The sequence below is a fragment of the Mustela erminea genome, chromosome 20 (assembly GCF_009829155.1).
Source record: "Mustela erminea isolate mMusErm1 chromosome 20, mMusErm1.Pri, whole genome shotgun sequence".
Taxonomy (NCBI): Eukaryota; Metazoa; Chordata; class Mammalia; order Carnivora; family Mustelidae; genus Mustela; species Mustela erminea.
This window is the reverse complement of record NC_045633.1, coordinates 229039-248614: the sequence shown is the minus strand read 5'-3', so window position 1 is coordinate 248614 and position 19576 is coordinate 229039. Positions and strand designations below refer to the sequence as shown.

The 19576-nt window shown below is 45.7% G+C and overlaps 1 protein-coding gene across 4 annotated transcripts in view; it reads left to right on the top strand.

Annotated features, from left to right (window-relative positions):
- The first annotated feature begins 8030 nt into the window (after nucleotides 1-8030).
- The window catches only part of ITGAX (integrin subunit alpha X), a 30679-nt gene continuing 19133 nt past the window's right edge, over nucleotides 8031-19576 (top strand). For 2 of the 4 annotated variants that reach the window (XM_032327768.1, XM_032327769.1), the window contains exons 1-16: nucleotides 8031-8180; nucleotides 8764-8869; nucleotides 10819-10922; nucleotides 11218-11288; nucleotides 11442-11556; nucleotides 13188-13318; nucleotides 13434-13579; nucleotides 13820-13973; nucleotides 14286-14436; nucleotides 14630-14703; nucleotides 14891-15020; nucleotides 15126-15268; nucleotides 15457-15597; nucleotides 15691-15900; nucleotides 19026-19156; nucleotides 19286-19440. In XM_032327768.1, the coding sequence (XP_032183659.1) occupies nucleotides 8126-8180; nucleotides 8764-8869; nucleotides 10819-10922; nucleotides 11218-11288; nucleotides 11442-11556; nucleotides 13188-13318; nucleotides 13434-13579; nucleotides 13820-13973; nucleotides 14286-14436; nucleotides 14630-14703; nucleotides 14891-15020; nucleotides 15126-15268; nucleotides 15457-15597; nucleotides 15691-15900; nucleotides 19026-19156; nucleotides 19286-19440 (2017 nt within the window). In that variant the 5' untranslated portion in view covers nucleotides 8031-8125. The remainder of the gene's footprint in view (nucleotides 8181-8763; nucleotides 8870-10818; nucleotides 10923-11217; nucleotides 11289-11441; nucleotides 11557-13187; nucleotides 13319-13433; nucleotides 13580-13819; nucleotides 13974-14285; nucleotides 14437-14629; nucleotides 14704-14890; nucleotides 15021-15125; nucleotides 15269-15456; nucleotides 15598-15690; nucleotides 15901-19025; nucleotides 19157-19285; nucleotides 19441-19576) is intronic. The other 2 variants (XM_032327767.1, XM_032327765.1) reach the window with 2 other exon arrangements.

Here is a 19576-nt window from a genome sequence, read left to right as displayed (position 1 = left end):
CAACTTTTGTAGCAACATGGACGGGACTGGAAGAGATTATGCTGAGTGAAATAAGTCAAGCAGAGAGAGTCAATTATCTTATGCTTTTGCTTATTTGTGGAGCATAACAAATAACACAGAGGATATCAGGAGATGGAGTGGAGAAGGGAGTTGAGGGACATTGGAAGGGGAGATGAACCATGAGAGACTATGGACTCTGAAAAACAATCTGAGGGTTTTGAAAGGGTGGGGGGTGGGAGGGTGGGGGAGACTGGTGGTGGTTATTATGGAGGGCACGTATTGCATTGAGCTCTGGGAGTGGTGCATAAACAATGAATTCTGTTGCACTGAAAATAAATTAAATAAAAAAATAATACATTAATTGTAGGAGAACTTAACACTCCACTCTTAGCAACAGACAGGTCAACTAAGCAGAAAATAAACAAAACAAGTGCTTTGAATGACACTCTGGAGCAGATGGACAATATATATCTATATTTCTGTATAGATATATATAGGTATCTGTAACATTGCATCCTAATACAACAGAATACTCATTCTTCTCAATGAGAACTTCCTTCAGAATAGACCACATACTGGGTCACAAATCAGGGTTCAACTGATACCAAAAGATTGAGATTATTCCCTGCATAGTCTCAGACAACTATGTAAAGCTGGAACTCAATCCCAAGAAAAGGTTTTGAAGGAATTCAAACACTTGGAAGCTAAAGACTATCCTGCTCAAGAATGTTTGAGTCAACCACGAAATCAAAGAAGAACTTAAACAATTCATGGAAACCAATGAGAATGAAGACACATCCGTCCAAAACCTATAGGATACTGCAAAGGTGGTCCTAAGGGGGAAATACAAGGGCATCCAAGCCTCACTCAAATAAAAAATAGAAAAATCCAGAATACACAAACTATCTTTACACCTTAAAGATCTGGAAAATCAACAACAAATTAAGGATAACCCATGTATGAGAAGGGAAATAATTAAGATTAGAGCAGACATCAATGAAATAGAAATGAGTAATACAGTAAGGAGATCAACAAAACTAGAAACTGGTTCTTTGAAAGAATTAATAAGATCAATAAACCACTGGCCAGACTTATCCAAAAGAAAATGAAAGGATACAAATTAATAAAATTATGAATGAAAGGGGAGAGATCATGACTAACACCAAGGAAATAGAAACAATAATCAGATACTATTATCAACAGCTATATGCCAATAAGTTAAGCAACCTAGAAGAGATGGATGTCTTCCTGGAAACCTATAAACTTCAATACTGAAACAGGAAGAAATTGACAATTGAATACACCAATAACCAGAAACAAGAGTGAAGCAGTGATCAATAGCCTCCCCAAGGACAAGAGTCCGGGGTCTGATGGATTCCCTGGGGAATTCCACCAAACATTTTAAGAAAAAAATAATACTCATTCTCTTGAAACTGTTTAAAAAAAATAAAAATAGAAACTAAAGGATGATTTCCAGACTGTATGAGGCCAACACTACCTTGATCCTCAAACCAGGCAAACACCCAATCGAAAAGGAGAATTTCAGACCAATATCCCTCATGAATATGGATGCCAAGATTCTCAACAAGATCTTAGTTAATAGTATCCAACAGTACATCACAGTCCATCACAACCAGGTGGGATTTATCCCTGGAATGCAAGCATGGTTCAATATTTGCAACTCATCAGTGTGATAGAACACATAAATAAGAGAAGGTTTTCATTCATTTTTAAGGAGTGTGATGACCAGATTCTAGTTCAGACAAGGCTGGACAAGTCCTGTCTTGAAGGCCAATCCAGTTCTCATGAAATTCTTCACAGCTGCAGTGAGGTGGATATTATTGTTCCCATTTTGCAGAAGAGGATACTGATTATTAGTGAGGTTATGTTAACGTAATCAAGGTCAGGTAGATTTTTCATAGCTGAGACTCCAACCCAGCTTTACCCACTCACCTTTGAGAGCCGGATTGAAGGCTGGGAGCTGGGACAGCATTGTGGAGCCTTCAGATGGAAAGTATGTTCTCTCCAACGGAAACACAGAAGGAGATAGCTCAGTTATCAATGCTTAAGCCCCTGCCCCCCTTACTCTGACCACATAATTTCCTCTTCTTTTTCCTCATTTTCCAGTGACTTGTCTTTGCTTCTTCTTTTCTCTTCTGTCTCGATCTCACAGAACTCAAGTACAAATTAAGTACTATGTTCTTCTCCTTCCAGCGAAGTCACTTGCCGGCAGTGGGAGTCAGAGCAAGAACAACACTTTGACTCTCCTAGGAGTTTTGCAACTGTCTGTACATGAACCAAACCAGTGCTCCTTCCTTATTCCTTCACTGTTGCCCCAGGGTTTTCCTCATCCAGCAGGTACACATTTGCTGGGTTCCCTAACATCCCTCTTATTTCCTAAAGCCTTTTACTCAACCTAAACAAATCCCTGTTGTATCCAAAATTTGCCCTAATTCAAGTTAGTTTGCATTCTAGTAAGGCTGCCTCTGCCTTGTTTTGAGGCAGTGTTCTGATTTATGCAACAATTAAGCAGATTGCAGGGTGATCTGGATGGAAGAGTTGGACTATTAACTTCAAATCTTTGCAGACTCCCTTTCCACATACCTGTCCACCCCACTTACACACTCATCCACTCACTTTTCCATTTACCCTGTCACTTGCTCATCTGTCCATGCACATACTCATCTACATCTATCTATCTATCATCTATCTATCTATCTATCTATCTATCATCATCTATCTATCTGTCATCTATCTATTTGACAGAGAGAGAGAGACAGAGTGAGTGAGAGCAAGGATACAAGCAGAGGGAGTGGCAGAGAGAGAAGCAGAATTAGGCCCCCTGCTGAGCAGGGACCCTGACACAGGACCCAATCCTAGGACCCTAAGACCATGAGGTGAGCCGAAGGCAGATGTCCAACCATTTGAGCAACCCAGATGCCCCTCATCTACCCTCTTATCACACTCATTCATCCACATACTCAACAGACATGTTTGAGCCCTGGTTGTATCTACTCCAATCCTACAGGTGATCCTTGGAGAGAAAAAGAGAAATGACTGTCTGCTTTCAATGAGCCTCATTGAGAGGGCGTCACCTTTTATTCTTCACTAAGGAAGACTGATTGTTAATTTTCACCTTTGTCCTCAGCTTATAGCAACAGCAGCAACAAACAGCAGCAAGTGCTATTTCCCAGGCACATAGCTGAGTTGCAACAGCGAATGAGACCAGAACTGTTGGATCTTCTGTACAAAAAGACTTGTTCCCTTGCCTGGGATTAGCTCTGCCATTCTTTAACTTCATGTGGGTACCGAGTATTCACTGGGTGCTTCCTGTGTGTCAGGTGTTGTGCTGAATGCTGAGGTTAGAGGAGCCAGAAGGACAAAGTCCCAAATTGAAGTCTATAGTCCCTACCTCAATCCCTGGTGTTTCAAGACATTTTTTCCCCCCAAGCATCTCCTTCTTAGACTCATCAAAGCTGAGTTAATCACTTCCTTTCTGAGCAATACAATCATTCTTCTGTCTAGTAAAACTTGTGATTTGAATGCATGAAAATATTTTCTCCCTTGTAGGGTATGGACTCCTTGAGGGCCAGCACCCTTTCCTGCTTGTCTTGCTTCCCCAGCAGCTAGCCCACAGTCTGGGTCACATGAGCAGCTTATGTGTGTAGGATAAATGGTTGAGTGAACAAATGCTGCCCAGGCAGCATATGGGGTAGAGAGGAGGAAGTAAAATCATTAGCAGTGTGGTCAAGATTCTGGTTCCTTGAAATCTGTCTTTACCTTGTACTAGCTGGGAAACTTGAGACAAATGACTCAAGTTCTCTGTGCCTCAATTTTGCATCTGTAAAATGAGAGTAATAGCAACTCCCCACCTGCAATAGACTGTTGTGAACATTCAGTGAGCTAACATACATAAAGTGTACAATATGTTAGTATTACCTCAGTTCTTTTGTTCTGCCACCAAGATGTTATTACCTTATGCTAGCTTCTCCTGTCCACGTCCCAAGCTTCCTAACTACTGGCAAAAATCCTCTAGCACTTTCAAATCATTCATCATAACACAACTCCAGGCCTAGAGCTCCAGGAATTCAGGAGAACCAGTTGCTTTTGGAGGACAGCTTTTTTCCTGAGAACATGAGTATGCATGTGTGTTTCTATACTATAGAATTAAAATAAATTCTGTTTTGGGAAAATCTGGTGGTGAGGCAGGCAATGTCCTTCAAAGACAGAGAAGTGAGACAGACTTCATGTAGTAAGAGGAAGGGCAGAAACTCTAGGGAAAATCCGTTCAGGCTACACCAGTAAGGGTGGGGTGGAAAATACAAGTTTTCCACCCACCAGATATCGGTTCTCTTTCCATGGAAAAGAAACATGGGAGACAGACCCAAGATTATTCAGTTCTATTTAGCTCAGGCAAATCAAACCTGAATTAAAGCAGCTTATGTCTGTGTTTCTCCACTAACAACCGCCCCCTCCCCAGCCCCACCATTATGTAACAGATCAGATGCAGCCCTTACTGCCCCACTGCCCTGCCAGAATCTTCTTCAGTCAGCACCTCTAGGCTCAGGGACAGAGCAAAAACTTTTTGAGTGAGGAATGTCAGCAGTGGGAAAGGCTGGCTGCCCTCCAAACTTCCCTAGACCTCCCCATGTGAATACCTTAGCTGTGCCAGATGGACAGAGCTGGATGTGACTGATTCATGGTCCCACAGGACTCAAGAGATTGGGGAATTTGGGCGTCCACTCCTTCTTTGCTTATATTGTCTCCCTCACCTGCCTTCCTTTTTCTGAAAGTGTCACATCATGATTCACTGAAATGAAAAGGGGCTGTGCGTTTTAGTTCCTGGTTGGAGCCTCACTGCTCTCATCTGTAAAATGGATGGGCTGAACTAAAGACATACCCTGTTCTCACTGTTATGGTTTAAGTTATCTTTGCTGCAGGTTAGATGTCTTAGCTTGCTTGGCTTTTCTCTGAAGTATCATGGAAGTATGCTGGGCAGCTTGAAAGAAGAAATGAAGTCTTATTTGTCCAATATTATTGTCTTATGTACTCTAACCCACCAAAGGTGGAGCCCAAGCCCAAGGAAAGGAAGCAATGGAAAGGTCAGGACTCACCTTCGAAGGCTGGGGTCCTCTCTGATACTCACCCTGTCTGTGAGCTCTAGTCTCACAGACATCTTCTGGCTTGAGTCATTTCTGCCTTGTCTTTTATTTTCTTTGGACTCTGTGCCACTTCTCCTTTTTCTTTATTGGGGTTCTTTGTCATAATTTCCTTCTCCCTCAAATTTTCTTCATCTCCAAGAATTCCAGGGCTTTTCTCCATCCATATTTTATCTGAGGTCTCTTCAGGGCTGCTTATCTCCAAGTGACATTGGTGCCCACATTCTTCATTCCCAGATCCTTTCCCATTACCCTGGCACAGCTGACTCCAGGGTCCCTGGAAGCTTCTGTTGTCATAACTGAGAACTTCCTCACTTTGCATCTGACAGCTTGTGACACTGTATACACTCCCTTCCAGGCAGCCATTCCATGATGTCCTTCTTTTTTTCTCCTGGGCTTCTTTCTTCCTCTTTGAGGACACCTTTCTTCTCAGTCTTCCTCTGTTCCTGCTCTGCTGCCAACACTGACTTTTCTCTCCCTCCTCTGAGCATCTTTCTCTTCCTTCTTTACACTCCCATCAGGATCTCAACCAGCACTTCTGATGGATACAAAACTCATCTCCAACCAAGACTTTTCTCTCGAGATCTAGCCCCACTGGTTCAGTCCTCCTCTAGGACATCTCCTCTTTGAAAGCCTTTAGTAGCCTCTTACCTAACACAATAATCATCACAGCATAGTATTGATAATAGTCAATAACAGAAGCTCTTATACATTCTTCTTAACATTTCACACTTACTAACTCAACCTTCCTGGCAACAATAGGAGGTGTGTATTTTTTTTGAAGATTTTATGTTATTTTTTATGCTCGTTCTCTTTTTTTAAATTTTAATTTTCTTTATTTCTTTATTATTTCTTTTCAGCATAACAGTATTCATTTTTTCCATGATTATATATACATATTTTTAAAATTTATTTTTTATTTATTTTCAGCATAACAGTATTCATTATTTTTGTACCACACCCAGTGCTCCATGCAATATGTGCCCTCCCTAATACACACCACCTGGCTCCCCCAACCTCCCACCCCCCACTCCTTCAATACCCAACTTTTGTAGCAACATGGATGGGACTGGAAGAGATTATGCTGAGTGAAATAAGTCAAGCAGAGAGAGTCAATTATCATACAGTTTCACTTATTTGTGGAGCATAACAAATAGCATGGAGGACATGGGGAGATGGAGAGGAGAAGGGAGTGCGGGACATTGGAAGGGGAGGTGAACCATGAGAGACTATGGACTCTGAAGATTTTATTTTCCGTTGTGAATCTGAGGGTCAATGTTTAATTTATTTTTGTTTATTTATTTATTTATCTATTTATTTTCAGTTATCCACTGTATAGTACATCATTAGTTTTTGATGTAGTCTTTACACCAACGTGGGGCTTGAACTCACAACCCCAAGACCAGGATTCATGTGCTCCACTGACTAAGCCAGCCAGGCACCCAGGGACATTTGTACTTTTATTATCACCCCCCACTTTGTGGATGAGTAAACTGGAACCTAGAGAGGTTGAGAGAGTCCAAGCTCTTAAACACTGAATTTTGGTTTTCAAAATCAAAGTAGTCCTACCTCACTGTTCCCCTCCGCCACCCCACTCCTACAAGTATTCTCAGGGACCATGACCACAGTCCTCCCCTTAGGGAGCAGTTAGCCTCCAGTCTATTCCCATGGCCACTAGCTCACCCTATAGGGCCCCGTTACCTCCCTCTTAACTGATCTGTCTCCAGCGAGTTCCCAATGAAACCCAATTCATATAGCCCCTCTTTTTAGCTTCCTAAAATGTAAATTTGAAGACTTAATTCTCCCTAATTTGATACAATGCTTCCCTTTGCCCTCAGGATAAAATAAACATGTCTTAATGGGGCTTTCCAGACCTGGGTCCTACTTCTCCTCTCCCCCGCCTCCCATGGTATTGGCCTCATTTCTTGCCACTTCCTACCTCCTACTCTCTGGTTTCCCATCACTGCTTTCCCAAGATGCACACTCATTCTCATGCCTCTTCTATATTTGGTTACCTCTTCTAAAATACACACCCCTATGGTCAGTTGCCTTCAAGACTCAGCTCAAGTGCCCCTCCAGGAAGACTTTCAGGAAATCCACACCCTTCTAACTTGAGTAAGCTACTCTGTGGTCTGTGGGCTTCTCATTTCATAGCAACATCTTGCTGTTTGCACATCTGTCTTCTCTACTGACCCCAGGGCTTGTGTCTTTGTTTTATCTTTTTGTTGTTAGAGAGGTACATGATCAGCCTCAAATTAGCATGTTGTGTAACTGATTGAATATTCACTCTGTTCTCCTCCTAAGGCCTGGATTCATGACTTGTGGCCCAGAGATTTCCAGGTCTGAAGTGGAGGGTCCCCATCAGGGTCTTCCTTAGGGCCCTAACTACTCTGGCATCTGGTGGTTTTCCCTCAGCAGGTGAACTGAAATTTCAAGGTCAAGAGGAATCTTCTGCCAGTACAACTAGAGAAACTTGGAGAGGTGTTGCAGGGCAGGGATCTACAACCACCTAAACCTAGTTTGGTAAGGCAAAAGAAGCAAGCCAAGAAATCTCTGGTTAGAAAGACTCCTGAAGGAGATTCTGTGTGGCTCAGTTGGTTTAAGCATCTGCTTTAAGCTCAGGTCATGATTCTGGGGTCCTGGGATCAGGCCCTGCATTGGGCTTCCTGCTCAGCATGGAGCCCGCTTCTCCCTCTCCCACTCTCCCTGCATGTGCTCTCTGTCCCTCTGTGTCAAATAAATAAATAAAATCTAAAAAAAAGAAGGAAAGACTCTGACCTACAGCATATGTGGCTATGTCGACCCTTTTTTTCTGCTTAATTTAGTCCTATTCTCCGCCCTCTACCTCTGACTCATGCTGACAGCTTCCCTTCCTGCTTCTGGCCCCCTGGTCACCTCTCTGCACACTTGTTCCCTCTGCACCCTGGTTCAGCTGTTCTCTCAGCAGCTGAGGAGCACAGAAGCTCATGTCTGACCTTCCAGTCATGACCAGGATCAGAACATCCCTCCTCTTGTTGATGGGTAAGTCATGGGCCCCAGTGAAGGGATATGAGAAGATTGGGGTCCAGGTAGAGAGAGCTGAGACTGTACATGTTTTAGACCCAGACATTAAGGGGGTATCTGGAAATGCATAGGGTTTTGGATCTGGAGTTTTTGGAGGAAGAGGATAATGAAGAACTAATTTTAGGGGAGTTTAAGAGACACTAGAAAAGGAGCCAATTGCCTGAATAATCCAGTGATTTCCCAAGTAGGAAGAACAAGTCAAACTTGTACTCTATTCACAATGTTACTTTGGCCTAAGTTTTCCTGGATTCTTCCTCTTGGAAGCCCCCAGTGGCAGGGGTGACAAAGGAATGTCTTTCGAGCTTGTGTGTTGCTCTGTGAAAATGGAGAATTGAAGCTTGCAAGTGGGTCAGCGGGTGAAGAACTGTCTCTGTTGCCTGAGGAGAGAAGGACAGGCTAGGGAGGCCAGCGGCTGGGCGTTGAGAAATCCTGGAGATGCTGGGACATTGGGCCTACAGGGGACAACAGGTGTTGGGGGCTGGGGAGATGGAACAGGAGGAAGACCCTTCTTCAGAGTTCCTTTTCTCACCCCGTTCCTCAGCCTCGGCTTCTTCTCTCTGCTTCAATTTGGACACAGACCAGCCAACAATCTTCCTTATGGACAGTGCTGGATTTGGACACAGCGTGGTCCAGTATGGCAATACCTGGTAAGGACGGGGTGGTGACTTGCCTTTGATTTTTACCAGCTCCTCTCCAGGCATAGGGTCCTGTCCTTCCCCATGACCCTCTTATCCTCTGTCTGGTGTGGCAGTTCCCCCAGTGCTATGGAGAGTTGGACTGAAAGCAGGTGTTGTCGTGCCATCTTGATAATCACAACTAATATTTATTGAGTGCTTACTAAGTGCCCAGCACCCTTCATGTGGGCCCTGGTCTGTTTTATTTTATTTCACTTTACTTTAAATTCCAGTATAGTTAACACAAAGTGTCACTATTAGTCTCAGGTGTACAATACAGTGATTCAAAAATCCCATACCTCGCCTGTGCTCGTCATGACAAATGCACCTCGTAACCCCCGTCACCTGTTGTACCCAGCCCCCATGCCCATACCCTCTGGTAACCATTGGCTGGTTCTCTATAACTAAGAGTCTGTGATTGGTTTTTCTCTCCCTGTTTTTGTTTGCTTTGTTTCTTAAATTCCACATGTAAGGGGCGCCTGGGTGGCTCAGTGGGTTAAAGCCTCTGCCTTCAGCTCGGGTCGTGATGCCAGGGTGCTGGGATCGAGCCCCACATCAGGATCTCTGCTCTGCGGGGAGCCTGCTTCCTCCTCTCTCTCTCTCTGTCTGCCTCTCTGCCCGCTTGTGATCTCTGTCTGTCAAATAAATAAATAAAATCTTAAAAAAAAAATTCCACATGTAAGTGACATCACATGGTATTTGTTTTTGTCTGACTGACTGATTTCACTTAGCATACTCTTCTCTAGCTCCGTCTGTGCCATTGCAAATGGCAAGATTTCATTCTTTTCTGTGGCTGAATAATATCTCTATCTCTATTTATCTGTATATACCACATCTTCCTCATCCATTCTTCGGTTGGTGGACACTTTTGCTGCTTCCATCTCTTGGCTGTTATAAATATTGTTGCTATAAACATCAGGGTGCATATAGCCCTTTCAGATTTTGTATTATTTGGGTAAATATCCAGTAGTACAATTGCTAGATCATAGGATATTTCTATTTTTAACTTTTTGAGGAACCTCCATACTCTTTTGCACAGGGGCTGCACCAGTTTGCATTCCCACCAATGGTACACAAGTGTTCCTTTTTTTCCACAACCTCATCAACACCCCTTTTTTTAAATAAAAAAAATTATTAACATATAATGTATTGTATGCCACAGGGGTAAGGGTCTGTGAATCATCAGGCTTACACACTTCACAGCACTCACCAGAGCACATACTCTCCCCAATGTCCATCACCCAGCTACCCTCTCCCTACCCCCCACCCTCAGCAACCCTCAGGTGTTTTCCTGAGATCAAGAGTCTCTCATGGCTTGTCTCCCTCCTGATTCCATCTTTATCAACACCTCTTGTTTCTTGTGTTGGTTTTAGCCATTCTGATCGGTGTGAGGTGATATCTCACTGTAGTTTTGATGTGAATTTTTAGGTGAACACTGATTCATTCTTCACAATAACCTTATGAGGTACATAGGTATCAACTGTTCAACAAATATTTTTTGAACCCCTATTACTAAATATTTCAGGAGCCAGGCATACACCAGAAAACAAAACAGACAAAAAAAATCCCTCCCATGTGGAACTTACAATGTATTAATCTCCACTTTGCGGACGGGAGGCTTAGAGGAGTGAGACAAACTTACTGAGAAGTCTGGCTCTGCTGTTCACATTCTTTTAAAAAAAATTTATAAAGACTTTTATATATTTATTTGACAAACAGAGAGAGATAGTGAGAGAGGGAACACAAGCAGGGGTAGGGGGAGAGGGAGAAGCCAGCTTCCTGTGGGACAGGAAGCCTGATACAGGGCTCGATTCCAGGACCCTGAGATCATGACCTAAGCCATAGCAGACGCTTAATGACTGAACAACCCAGGCCCCCTGCGGTCCACATTCTTAGTTACAGTGTTCTTTGTCTCCCTCCAGGGTGGTGGTTGGAGCCCCCCAGGAGATAGAGCGTACCAACCAAACAGGCAGTCTCTACCGGTGTGACTACAGCATGGGCAAGTGTGAGCCCATCCACCTGCAGAGTAAGTCACTGCCCCTCCTTAGGACTTAGGTCTAGACTCTCATGCTCTAGGGAACTGCGGGGAGCACAGAAGCCCTCCTTCTCAGTTCCAGCTCTGTCTGAGACCCTTAACCTTCCGGGCTTCCTGACCCCCTTATGGCCTCCCTGTCCATCACACCCCCACACCCCTACGGCTCCATCAAGACCCGAAAGCCCTTCACCAGTCAGACTTCTTGTCTTTCAGGGTTGAGGTGACCCCTGCCCAGATCTTTTACAGCCTCCTCTGCCCTGTGGGTAACACATATATGTCCCCTCAGTCCCCCCAGAAGCTGTGAACATGTCCCTGGGCCTGTCCCTGGCAGCCTCCACTAGTCCCTCTCAGCTGCTGGTGAGTTGCCTTGGGTTGTGGAACTGTCCTGAGGGAAGGAGTGGGGACCTGTAGCTGGTGCGGCTCGGGGTCTAGGGGAGGGTGAAGGTACTGGGACAGGAGGACAGGACTGAAGGAGGAGCAGGCCCTCCCCTCAGGCGCCTCTGTCCCTAGGCCTGTGGCCCCACAGTGCACCATGCGTGCAGGGACAACGTGTACCTGACGGGGTTCTGCTTCCTGATGGGCTCCTCTTCTTGGCAAGCCCAGAGGCTCCCGGCTGCCCTGCAGGGTGAGTGTTGGGCGTCCACTGGCTCCTTTGAGGGGGCATACACGCCTTGTGACTGGATAAAAAAAAGATATCTGGAAAAAAACATTATTGGATGGGAGAGTGGTTCCAAATGTGGGCTGGAGAGTCACTGCCTGATTTTACACCTTGCCCTGTCACTGTCCCACTTACCCTCTTGGAGACTCAGTTTTTTCATCTGTCTGATGGTGATAATGACACAACCAAGCCTAAGAGGGACAGAAGATTATCCATGGCCAGGATTTAACACAGTGCCTGGCAAGTGGTGAAGGCTCATTTAATGTTAGCTGCTATTGTTTTAGGAGAAGGGGATTTATTTGCACACAGTACATCCTAGGGTCTAACCACTTGGTTTGTGGAAATGTGTCATGAGAGTGAAGCCAGTCTGAGTGGTGTGTGTGTGTGTATGTATGGAAGTATACATCTGTGCATATGCATATATATGTGTATGCATGTGTCTGATGTCTATTTGCATGCAAACGTATACATGAGTATGTGTGTCTGTGTGTGCATATGAGTATGCATCTGTATATGTGTGTATGTATATGTAAATATGTATGCATGAATGTATGTGTATACACATATATATGCACACACATGCATATGCACACATGTATATAGGTACATGTATGCATGTGTGTGTGTGCATGCAGGTTGAGGCATAGGGTCTGGCTTTCCCCATGTTGATAGGGGTAGGAGATACGGAGTAAGAACAGTAAGTTTTCAGATCTAACCACGGCAGTCCTAGGCCTCTCCTTGGTCTCACATTTACACTCAGGCTCCTGCGGAGATTGACATCTGGCCACTGAATGGAGTGCCCTTACAGTACCTCGTAGACTCTAGTCTTTACTCATAGGAGCTTGGGCTCCCTTCAGAACACCCAGGTGGGAACCTCTGGAACAGAAAGGGGAACCTGGGAGAGGTTCCTCTTTTTTTTTTTTTGACCACTTCTGAATTCACTCAGGAGGGGCTTAAGAGCTTATATTTAAGCTGAGAACAGAAAAGGGCCAGTATGTGGCTGTTGTCGGGGTGACATTAAAAATATTCAGCAAAAGTACAGTTTGGCACTGACTAATGAAGATGGACTCTGGCCAGGGCGGAAGCAGTCCCTTTCATGCTAGATCATGGAGATGTGGGGAAAGAGGTAGAGCAGAGCTTGGGAAAGAGACATGGACAGCCAAGCTACCTTGGGGAATGGCTCCCAGCTTCTTACCGTCTGGATTCGAGGAACTTTTTTTTTTTTTTTAAATTTTCAGCATAACAGTATTCCTTGTTTCTGCACCACAGCCAGTGCTCCATGCAATCCGTGTCCTCTCTAATACCCACCACCTGGTTCCCTCAACCACCCACCCTCCGCCGCTTCAAACCCCTCAGATTGGATCTGAGGAAGTTTTACTTTTTTTTTTTTTTTTTAATAAACCAGGCTGACTACACAGGTGTGAGCAGCTGTGTCACAGATGTAGCTTCTTTAAGGACTTTAGGAGGCCAAAGGGCCCTGTTCTATGCAGGGTTTGTGGAAGCCCTTGGGTCGGGGGTGGAGAGTTGTTACAGCCAAGAGGTTGAGGTCCTAGGCTCTGGAGTGTTCTTTGGAGGACGGGTGCCACCTCTTTTCCCAGAGTGTCCAAGGCAAGAGCAGGATATCGTGTTCCTGATCGATGGCTCGGGCAGCATCTCCTTCCCCGATTTTGCCAAGATGCTGAATTTTGTGAAGACTGTGATGAGCCAGTTCCAGAAACCCAGCACCCAGGTGTGCCCTTGGGAGAGGGAAGGGAAGTGTGCAGGGCCCGTGTGGGAGGCTGGTGGCGGACAGCCTGCGGTTCTGCTCCGGCGGCCTTGGCTCCCAGCCCCTGCAATTCCCTCAGTTCTCCCTGATGCAGTTTTCCAACAAGTTCCGGGAGCACTTCACTTTCAAAAAGTTCACAGACAGCTCAAACCCACTAGCGCTTTTGGATTCTGTGGACCAGCTGGGAGGGTATACTCACACAGCCACAGCCATCCGAATGGTCACGTGAGTCCTGGCTTCTCCTGGGTCCTTCCCTAAAGCATCTGGGTCTTCCTTTGGACCTCATCTCTCTCCATGAGAGAGGGACAGGTTGGTACTGAAATTCAGCCTGTGGTTTCCTCATCCAGCTGGGGACCTAGGGGTGGGAGCAGGGCCTCCAAGGGATAGGGAGCATCTCCTTCCCCAAAGGCATCAGGAGCTAGTGGCAGGCCTGTTCATAGGTCTCTGGATCCTTTTCTCTGACAGAAACGAACTGTTCACTACCTCAAAAGGAGCCCGAAAAGATGCCTCCAAGATCCTCATTGTCATCACAGATGGGCAAAAACAAGGCGACCGCCTGGGTTATGAGGATGTCATCCCTATGGCTGAGGCTGCGGGTATCATCCGCTATGCAGTTGGGGTAGGATGTGGACATACCCTGTCACACTTCCTCCCCTTGCTTCCTCTTAAGGCAACTTCCCTTTCCAGGGAAGGGAAGCTCCCTCCTGCCAGCTCTCTCAGCTTCTACTACCTTCAGGATGAAAGCTGTGTCTGGGGACCCTGATCCTTTCCCTACCCTCCTTGATGCTGTTTGAGCCTCACTTTTCTCATCTGTACACTGTGTGTAATAATATTGACCTTGAGGGGTTACTGGCGTATGTCAGCATCCAGCATGTGCCAGGCATATTAGATTCATGATTGTTTTCACTGAGTTGGTCTTCACTGGGGACAGGTGGGATCAGCTTTTCGAAACCAACGTTCCTGGAAAGAGTTAAATGACATTGCATCGAAGCCCTCACAGGAGTACATTTTTAGAGTGGAGAATTTTGATGCTTTGAGAGACATTCAAAACCAACTAAAAGAGAAGATCTTTGCCATTGAGGGTAAGCTACAGAAGAAAATACTCATTTCAGAAACCCTCACCCATAAATGCTTCTTGAACCTGGATCCCAGGCATAAACCCATCCCTTTGGGTGTTAATCTCCCACATTAGATCCTCTAAAGCGGAGGTGTCCTTCTCAGACTTGGCAAAGCCTGTCTTTCTCTCTGAAACCCAGGTGTCATGCCTTCCACCAGGTACGCAGACCATAAGCAGTAGTTCCTTTGAACTGGAGATGTCCCAGGAGGGCTTCAGTGCTGTGATCACACCTGTGAGTCGGGCCCCTTTCAAGCCATTGATGTAGGAAGAGGGATAAGTGCTAGGAGGGAAGGTGAGGAGGGTGTTCGGTGAGTGAGTGGGGGAGGAGAATTCCAGACAGTGAGCAGAGTCGGTGGCTTGGGAACAGGCCGTCTTCTTTAGGCTTGGTCTGGCTCAGCCCTGGAACCCTTTCCTCCCAGGATGGACCAGTTCTGGGGGCAGTGGGGAGCTTCGGCTGGTCTGGAGGTGCCTTCCTGTACCCCCAAAACCAAAGCCCCACTTTCATCAACATGTCTCAAGAGAATGTGGACATGAGGGACTCTTACCTGGGTGAGAAAAGGCTGTGGTTGGGGGCACAGGTGGGACAGGAGCCTGGGAAGGGCAGGAGCTCGGGGGTGGGGAGGAAGCCTTTGTGCTGAGCTGTGCCCTCCTCAGGTTACTCCACTGAGCTGGCCTTTTGGAAGGGGGTCCCCAGCCTGATCCTGGGGGCCCCCCGCCATCAGCATACTGGGAAGGCTGTCATCTTCACCAAGACGTCTGGGCAATGGAGGCCGAAGGCTGAAGTCGCAGGGACTCAGGTTGGATGCTGAGGAAGCCGGAGTGGAACGTGAGGGAGCCAGGGTCTGCAGGGGCAGAGAGAGAGGAGATGAAGGGGTCTGGGAGCCTGTAGGGGGAGGTCCCGGTGGCTGGGGAGAAGTGGGACCTGTCCCAGAAGGGGCTGCCTCTGGCAGGGGCAGGCGGGATGACTTTTGGCTGTGCCCTGCAGATCGGCTCTTACTTTGGGGCCTCCCTCTGCACTGTGGATGTGGATAGAGACGGCAGCTCTGACCTGGTCCTCATCGGGGCTCCTCATTACTACAAGCCAACCCGAGGGGGGCAGGTGTCTGTGTGCCCCTTGCCCCAGGGGGTGAGTGTCTGATGAGCCCAGGGCTGGGTGGGGCCTGGGTGAGGGGTGGAGGGATTGCCTGTGTTGGGACCTGACACTGGTTTTGTTCTGCAGAGGGCTAAGTGGCAATGTGAGGCCATTCTCTTTGGGGAGCAAGGCCACCCCTGGGGCCGCTTTGGGGCAGCGCTGACGGTGCTGGGGGATGTGAATGGGGACAAGCTGACGGACGTGGCCATCGGGGCCCCAGGAGAGCAGGAGAGCCGGGGTGCTGTCTACCTATTTCATGGAACCTCAGGGCTGGGCATCAGCCCCTCCCACAGTCAGGTGAGGCCCAGTCACGTGTTCTTTTGTTACAACAGCTTTTTCCTTGCTTCTTCTTGTTTTCTAGTCTGCCACCAGAAAATTCTCCTTTACCTCATCTTACTTCTTTGCCCAGCACTGGCACCTTGTAGGCAGCAAGCAAAATCTGTGGAACTTAAAAATGAACACATTGGAATGTTCTCTGCTTTGTATGAGGACTTGATTTTTTTAAATTTATTTTTTTAATTTATTTATTTACTTGACAGAGGTCACAAGTAGAGGCAGATGGAGAGAGAGGAGGAAGCAGGCTCCCCGCCGAGCAGAGAGCCCGATGTGGGGCTCCATCCCAGGACCCTGGGATCATGACTTGAGCCAAAGGCAGAGGCTTTAACCCACTGAGCCACCCAGGTGCCCCAGAGGACTTGACTTTTGAGTGAGATCTCCATTCAGGACTTTTAATCCCACAGTGGCTTTATAAGGTACACAGGCCTGGTATTAACAGATTCATTTTAGAAATGAAATCTGGGGCACGGAGAATACCAGTGATTTGACTTGTCCAAGGTTTATAGTGGATCAGGAACGGTGATGAGGGTCCAATTTCCTGACTTCTAACCCAGTTCTTGGTCTTTTGATGGCTCCCTGGTGCCCGTCTAGGTCTGGCTGCCTTAGTCTGCCTGTCTACTCACCCCTTCTTCTCCATAGATGCTATATGACCATTCCCTCATGCCATCAGCTGTCCTGCCAAATGTCTGTCTTGATGGGGAAAGCTCCCTGAAAAGGGAAGACTTCTTCCCTTGGCAAAAGTCAAAGAAAGCCCCATTTAAAAATAGGTAAAAGATCTGAACACACATTTCTCCAAAGATGATATACAAAGGACCAATACATATATGAAAAAATACTGAACATCATTAATCATCAGTCATTAGCAAATAAAAACCAGTATGAGACACTACTTCACAGCCACTATGATGGCTAGAATAAAAAAGACAGAAAATAACAAGTGTTGATGAGAATGTGGAAACTTTGGTACCCTCAAACTCTGCTGGTGGGAATATAAAACGCTGCAGTCACTTTAGAATACATCTGGCAGTTTCTCGAAAGGTTATCTGTAGAGTCATTGTATGACCTAGCAATTGTACACTGTATGACTCAAGAAAATTGAAAACCACACAAAAAGTTATACATGAATGTCCATAGTAGCATTATTGATGGTATCTAAAATGTAGAGACAGTCCAAATGTCCATTAACTGGTGAACACATACATTCTATTGTAAATAGATATGCATACAATGGAATACTATTTGGCCATAAAAGGAATGAAGAACTAGTATTTGCTCTATGAATGAACCCCTTCTTTTCCTTATGCTAAGTAAAAGAACCCAGAAACAAAAGGGTACATACTGTATAATTCTTTTTATATGAAAGGTAAATAGGTAACTCCATAGAGACAGAAAGTAGATAAGAGTTGTCAGGTGCTGGTGGTGGAGGAAAATAGGAATAAGGGGCTGAGTGATAAAGGGTTTTTTGGGGGGGGTGATGAAAATGTTCTAAAATTGATTTGGTGTTGGTGGCATAACTCTGACAACTTCTTAAAACCATTGAGTTGTATACTTTATGAATTACATCTTAAGAAGTTTTTAGAAAAAAATGTCAAAGAAGATTCCTATAGTACTGTTACTTCCTAGCTATAGGATATTACACACCTCTCCGTGCTCAGTTTCCTCATCTGTAAAATGGTCATAGTAAGAGAACCAACCTCACTGGGCTGCTACTCTGAGGATTAAATGAGTTAGTACATATACAGTAGCTACATAGTATAAATATATATATGTACCTGGCATATAATAGGTATTAGAGTATTATAATCAATGATTGTTAATACAATTTAACAATTGAAAGGGTTCTAAAGAACTTGGAACTTTAAGAAGAGAATGAAAGTCTTTGTTGACAGTAACACCAGATGTTCAGGAATTGCATTCATTCTACACCAACTGGTTGAACCTTCCCTTTGCTGCTGCAGTTTAGAGGCATGTGTGTGAACACCCGCAATTGCAAGTATCACTTGAGTTATACCTGAAAGTCTTGACTCTAAGAGAAGGCCTTTCAGATTTGCCAGTCCACCATGATTTTCTTCCTTCCCACTATGAGGTATCCCACCCCATTACTTGACTGGGAAGGACTGGCCTTATTCCCATGGGGCCCACACACTAACCTGAGGATGTGGCCGTGAGATCAGTGTTCTTGAGCATGAGGCTGCTCGACTGGATTTGTGCTAACTCGACCTACCTCTTTCTTTTTAGATGTCCTTAGTAATTAGTAAATTTATCTTTCATTTTATTATTACTATGCTTAATGCCTACCAGTCCAGCCGTGCTTAGAGATTTTAAAGGGCACATTCTCCAAAGGGTTGGTCATTATAGGAACAATGGAAATAAAAGAGAAGGAACCCACAGGGAGGCAATGTTCCAGAGCTTAGTATTTTCTTGTGGCAATAGCCACTTCCCATCCCAACTTTTCCCCTCCTTGTCCCCTGAAGAGATAGGGTGGTCCTGGAAAGCAAAAAGGGGCCCTGACACGGAGTCAGAGGGTTTGATTTCAGGTCTGGAGGTGACCTCTTAAAGGCTCTTTGGCCTTGGCATTTTCTGCAAAGTATGGAAGTGGGGTTAAATGAGCTCTGAGTTTCCCCTCTAGCTCTAATACTCATCATAATCAATGACTACTGATGTCTTCTGTTCAAAGACATATGCGTTAATTCATTTACTACTTACTGCTAAAGTCTAAGATATTATTATCCCTATGTGAAAGATGAGGAGACTGAGGCACAGGAAGATTAGATCCTGGCCCAAGACCTCATGGTTCATGACAAGAGCCAGAAACTGACCTGAGAGTAAGTGGATGAGTGAATGAATGAGACACAGGTCACCAGGCCAACACTTCAATCACCACTTCTTCATTTATGTCTTAGGGATCTTTTCTCTGGTCATCATTTTCCCACCCCACCTCCTCTTTTTTAGGTACTTCTGGTGACATCTTTTCATTACTCACCTTTTTCTGTCTCCTACATTCCTACCTTCCTGTTCTTCTTATTGCTCATTTCCAACTTGTTTCCATCACCCTTAATCTGCCTTGCCTTTCCCTCTCTTTTCAGAGGATCTCAGCCTCCCAGCTCTCTCCCAGCCTCCAGTATTTTGGGCAGTCACTGAGTGGGGGCCAAGACCTTACTCTGGATGGACTGGTGGACCTGGCCGTGGGGGCCCAGGGACAGGCGCTGCTGCTCAGGTGAGAAAGCCCTTCTCAATCACTTCCAGATCATTCTAAGTCTGCTTAGGATTTTAGCCTCCCCACCCCCATTCCAGTTTGCCCTCCTGGGACCAAGGACCTACCCTCAGCTCAGTGTTCTGCCCATAGGACCAGACCTGTACTCAGGGTGTGGATGCGAATCCAATTCAGACCTGCAGAGATAGCCAGGTCTTTGTTTGAGTGTCGGGAAGAGACCTCTGTCAACGCACTGGGTGATGCTAATGTCTGTCTTCGTATTTATGAAAGTCCCAAGAATCGACTGGGTGAGTCCTCGCCTCTCTGACCCAAGATGTCTGGTCCTTAGAGTCCCTCAGCTCAGGACTTCTGTCTCCTGCCTTGACACTTGTCCATCTGGGGAGTTCCTCGCTCTCTCAGCCCTCCTCATCTCTTCCTTTCCCC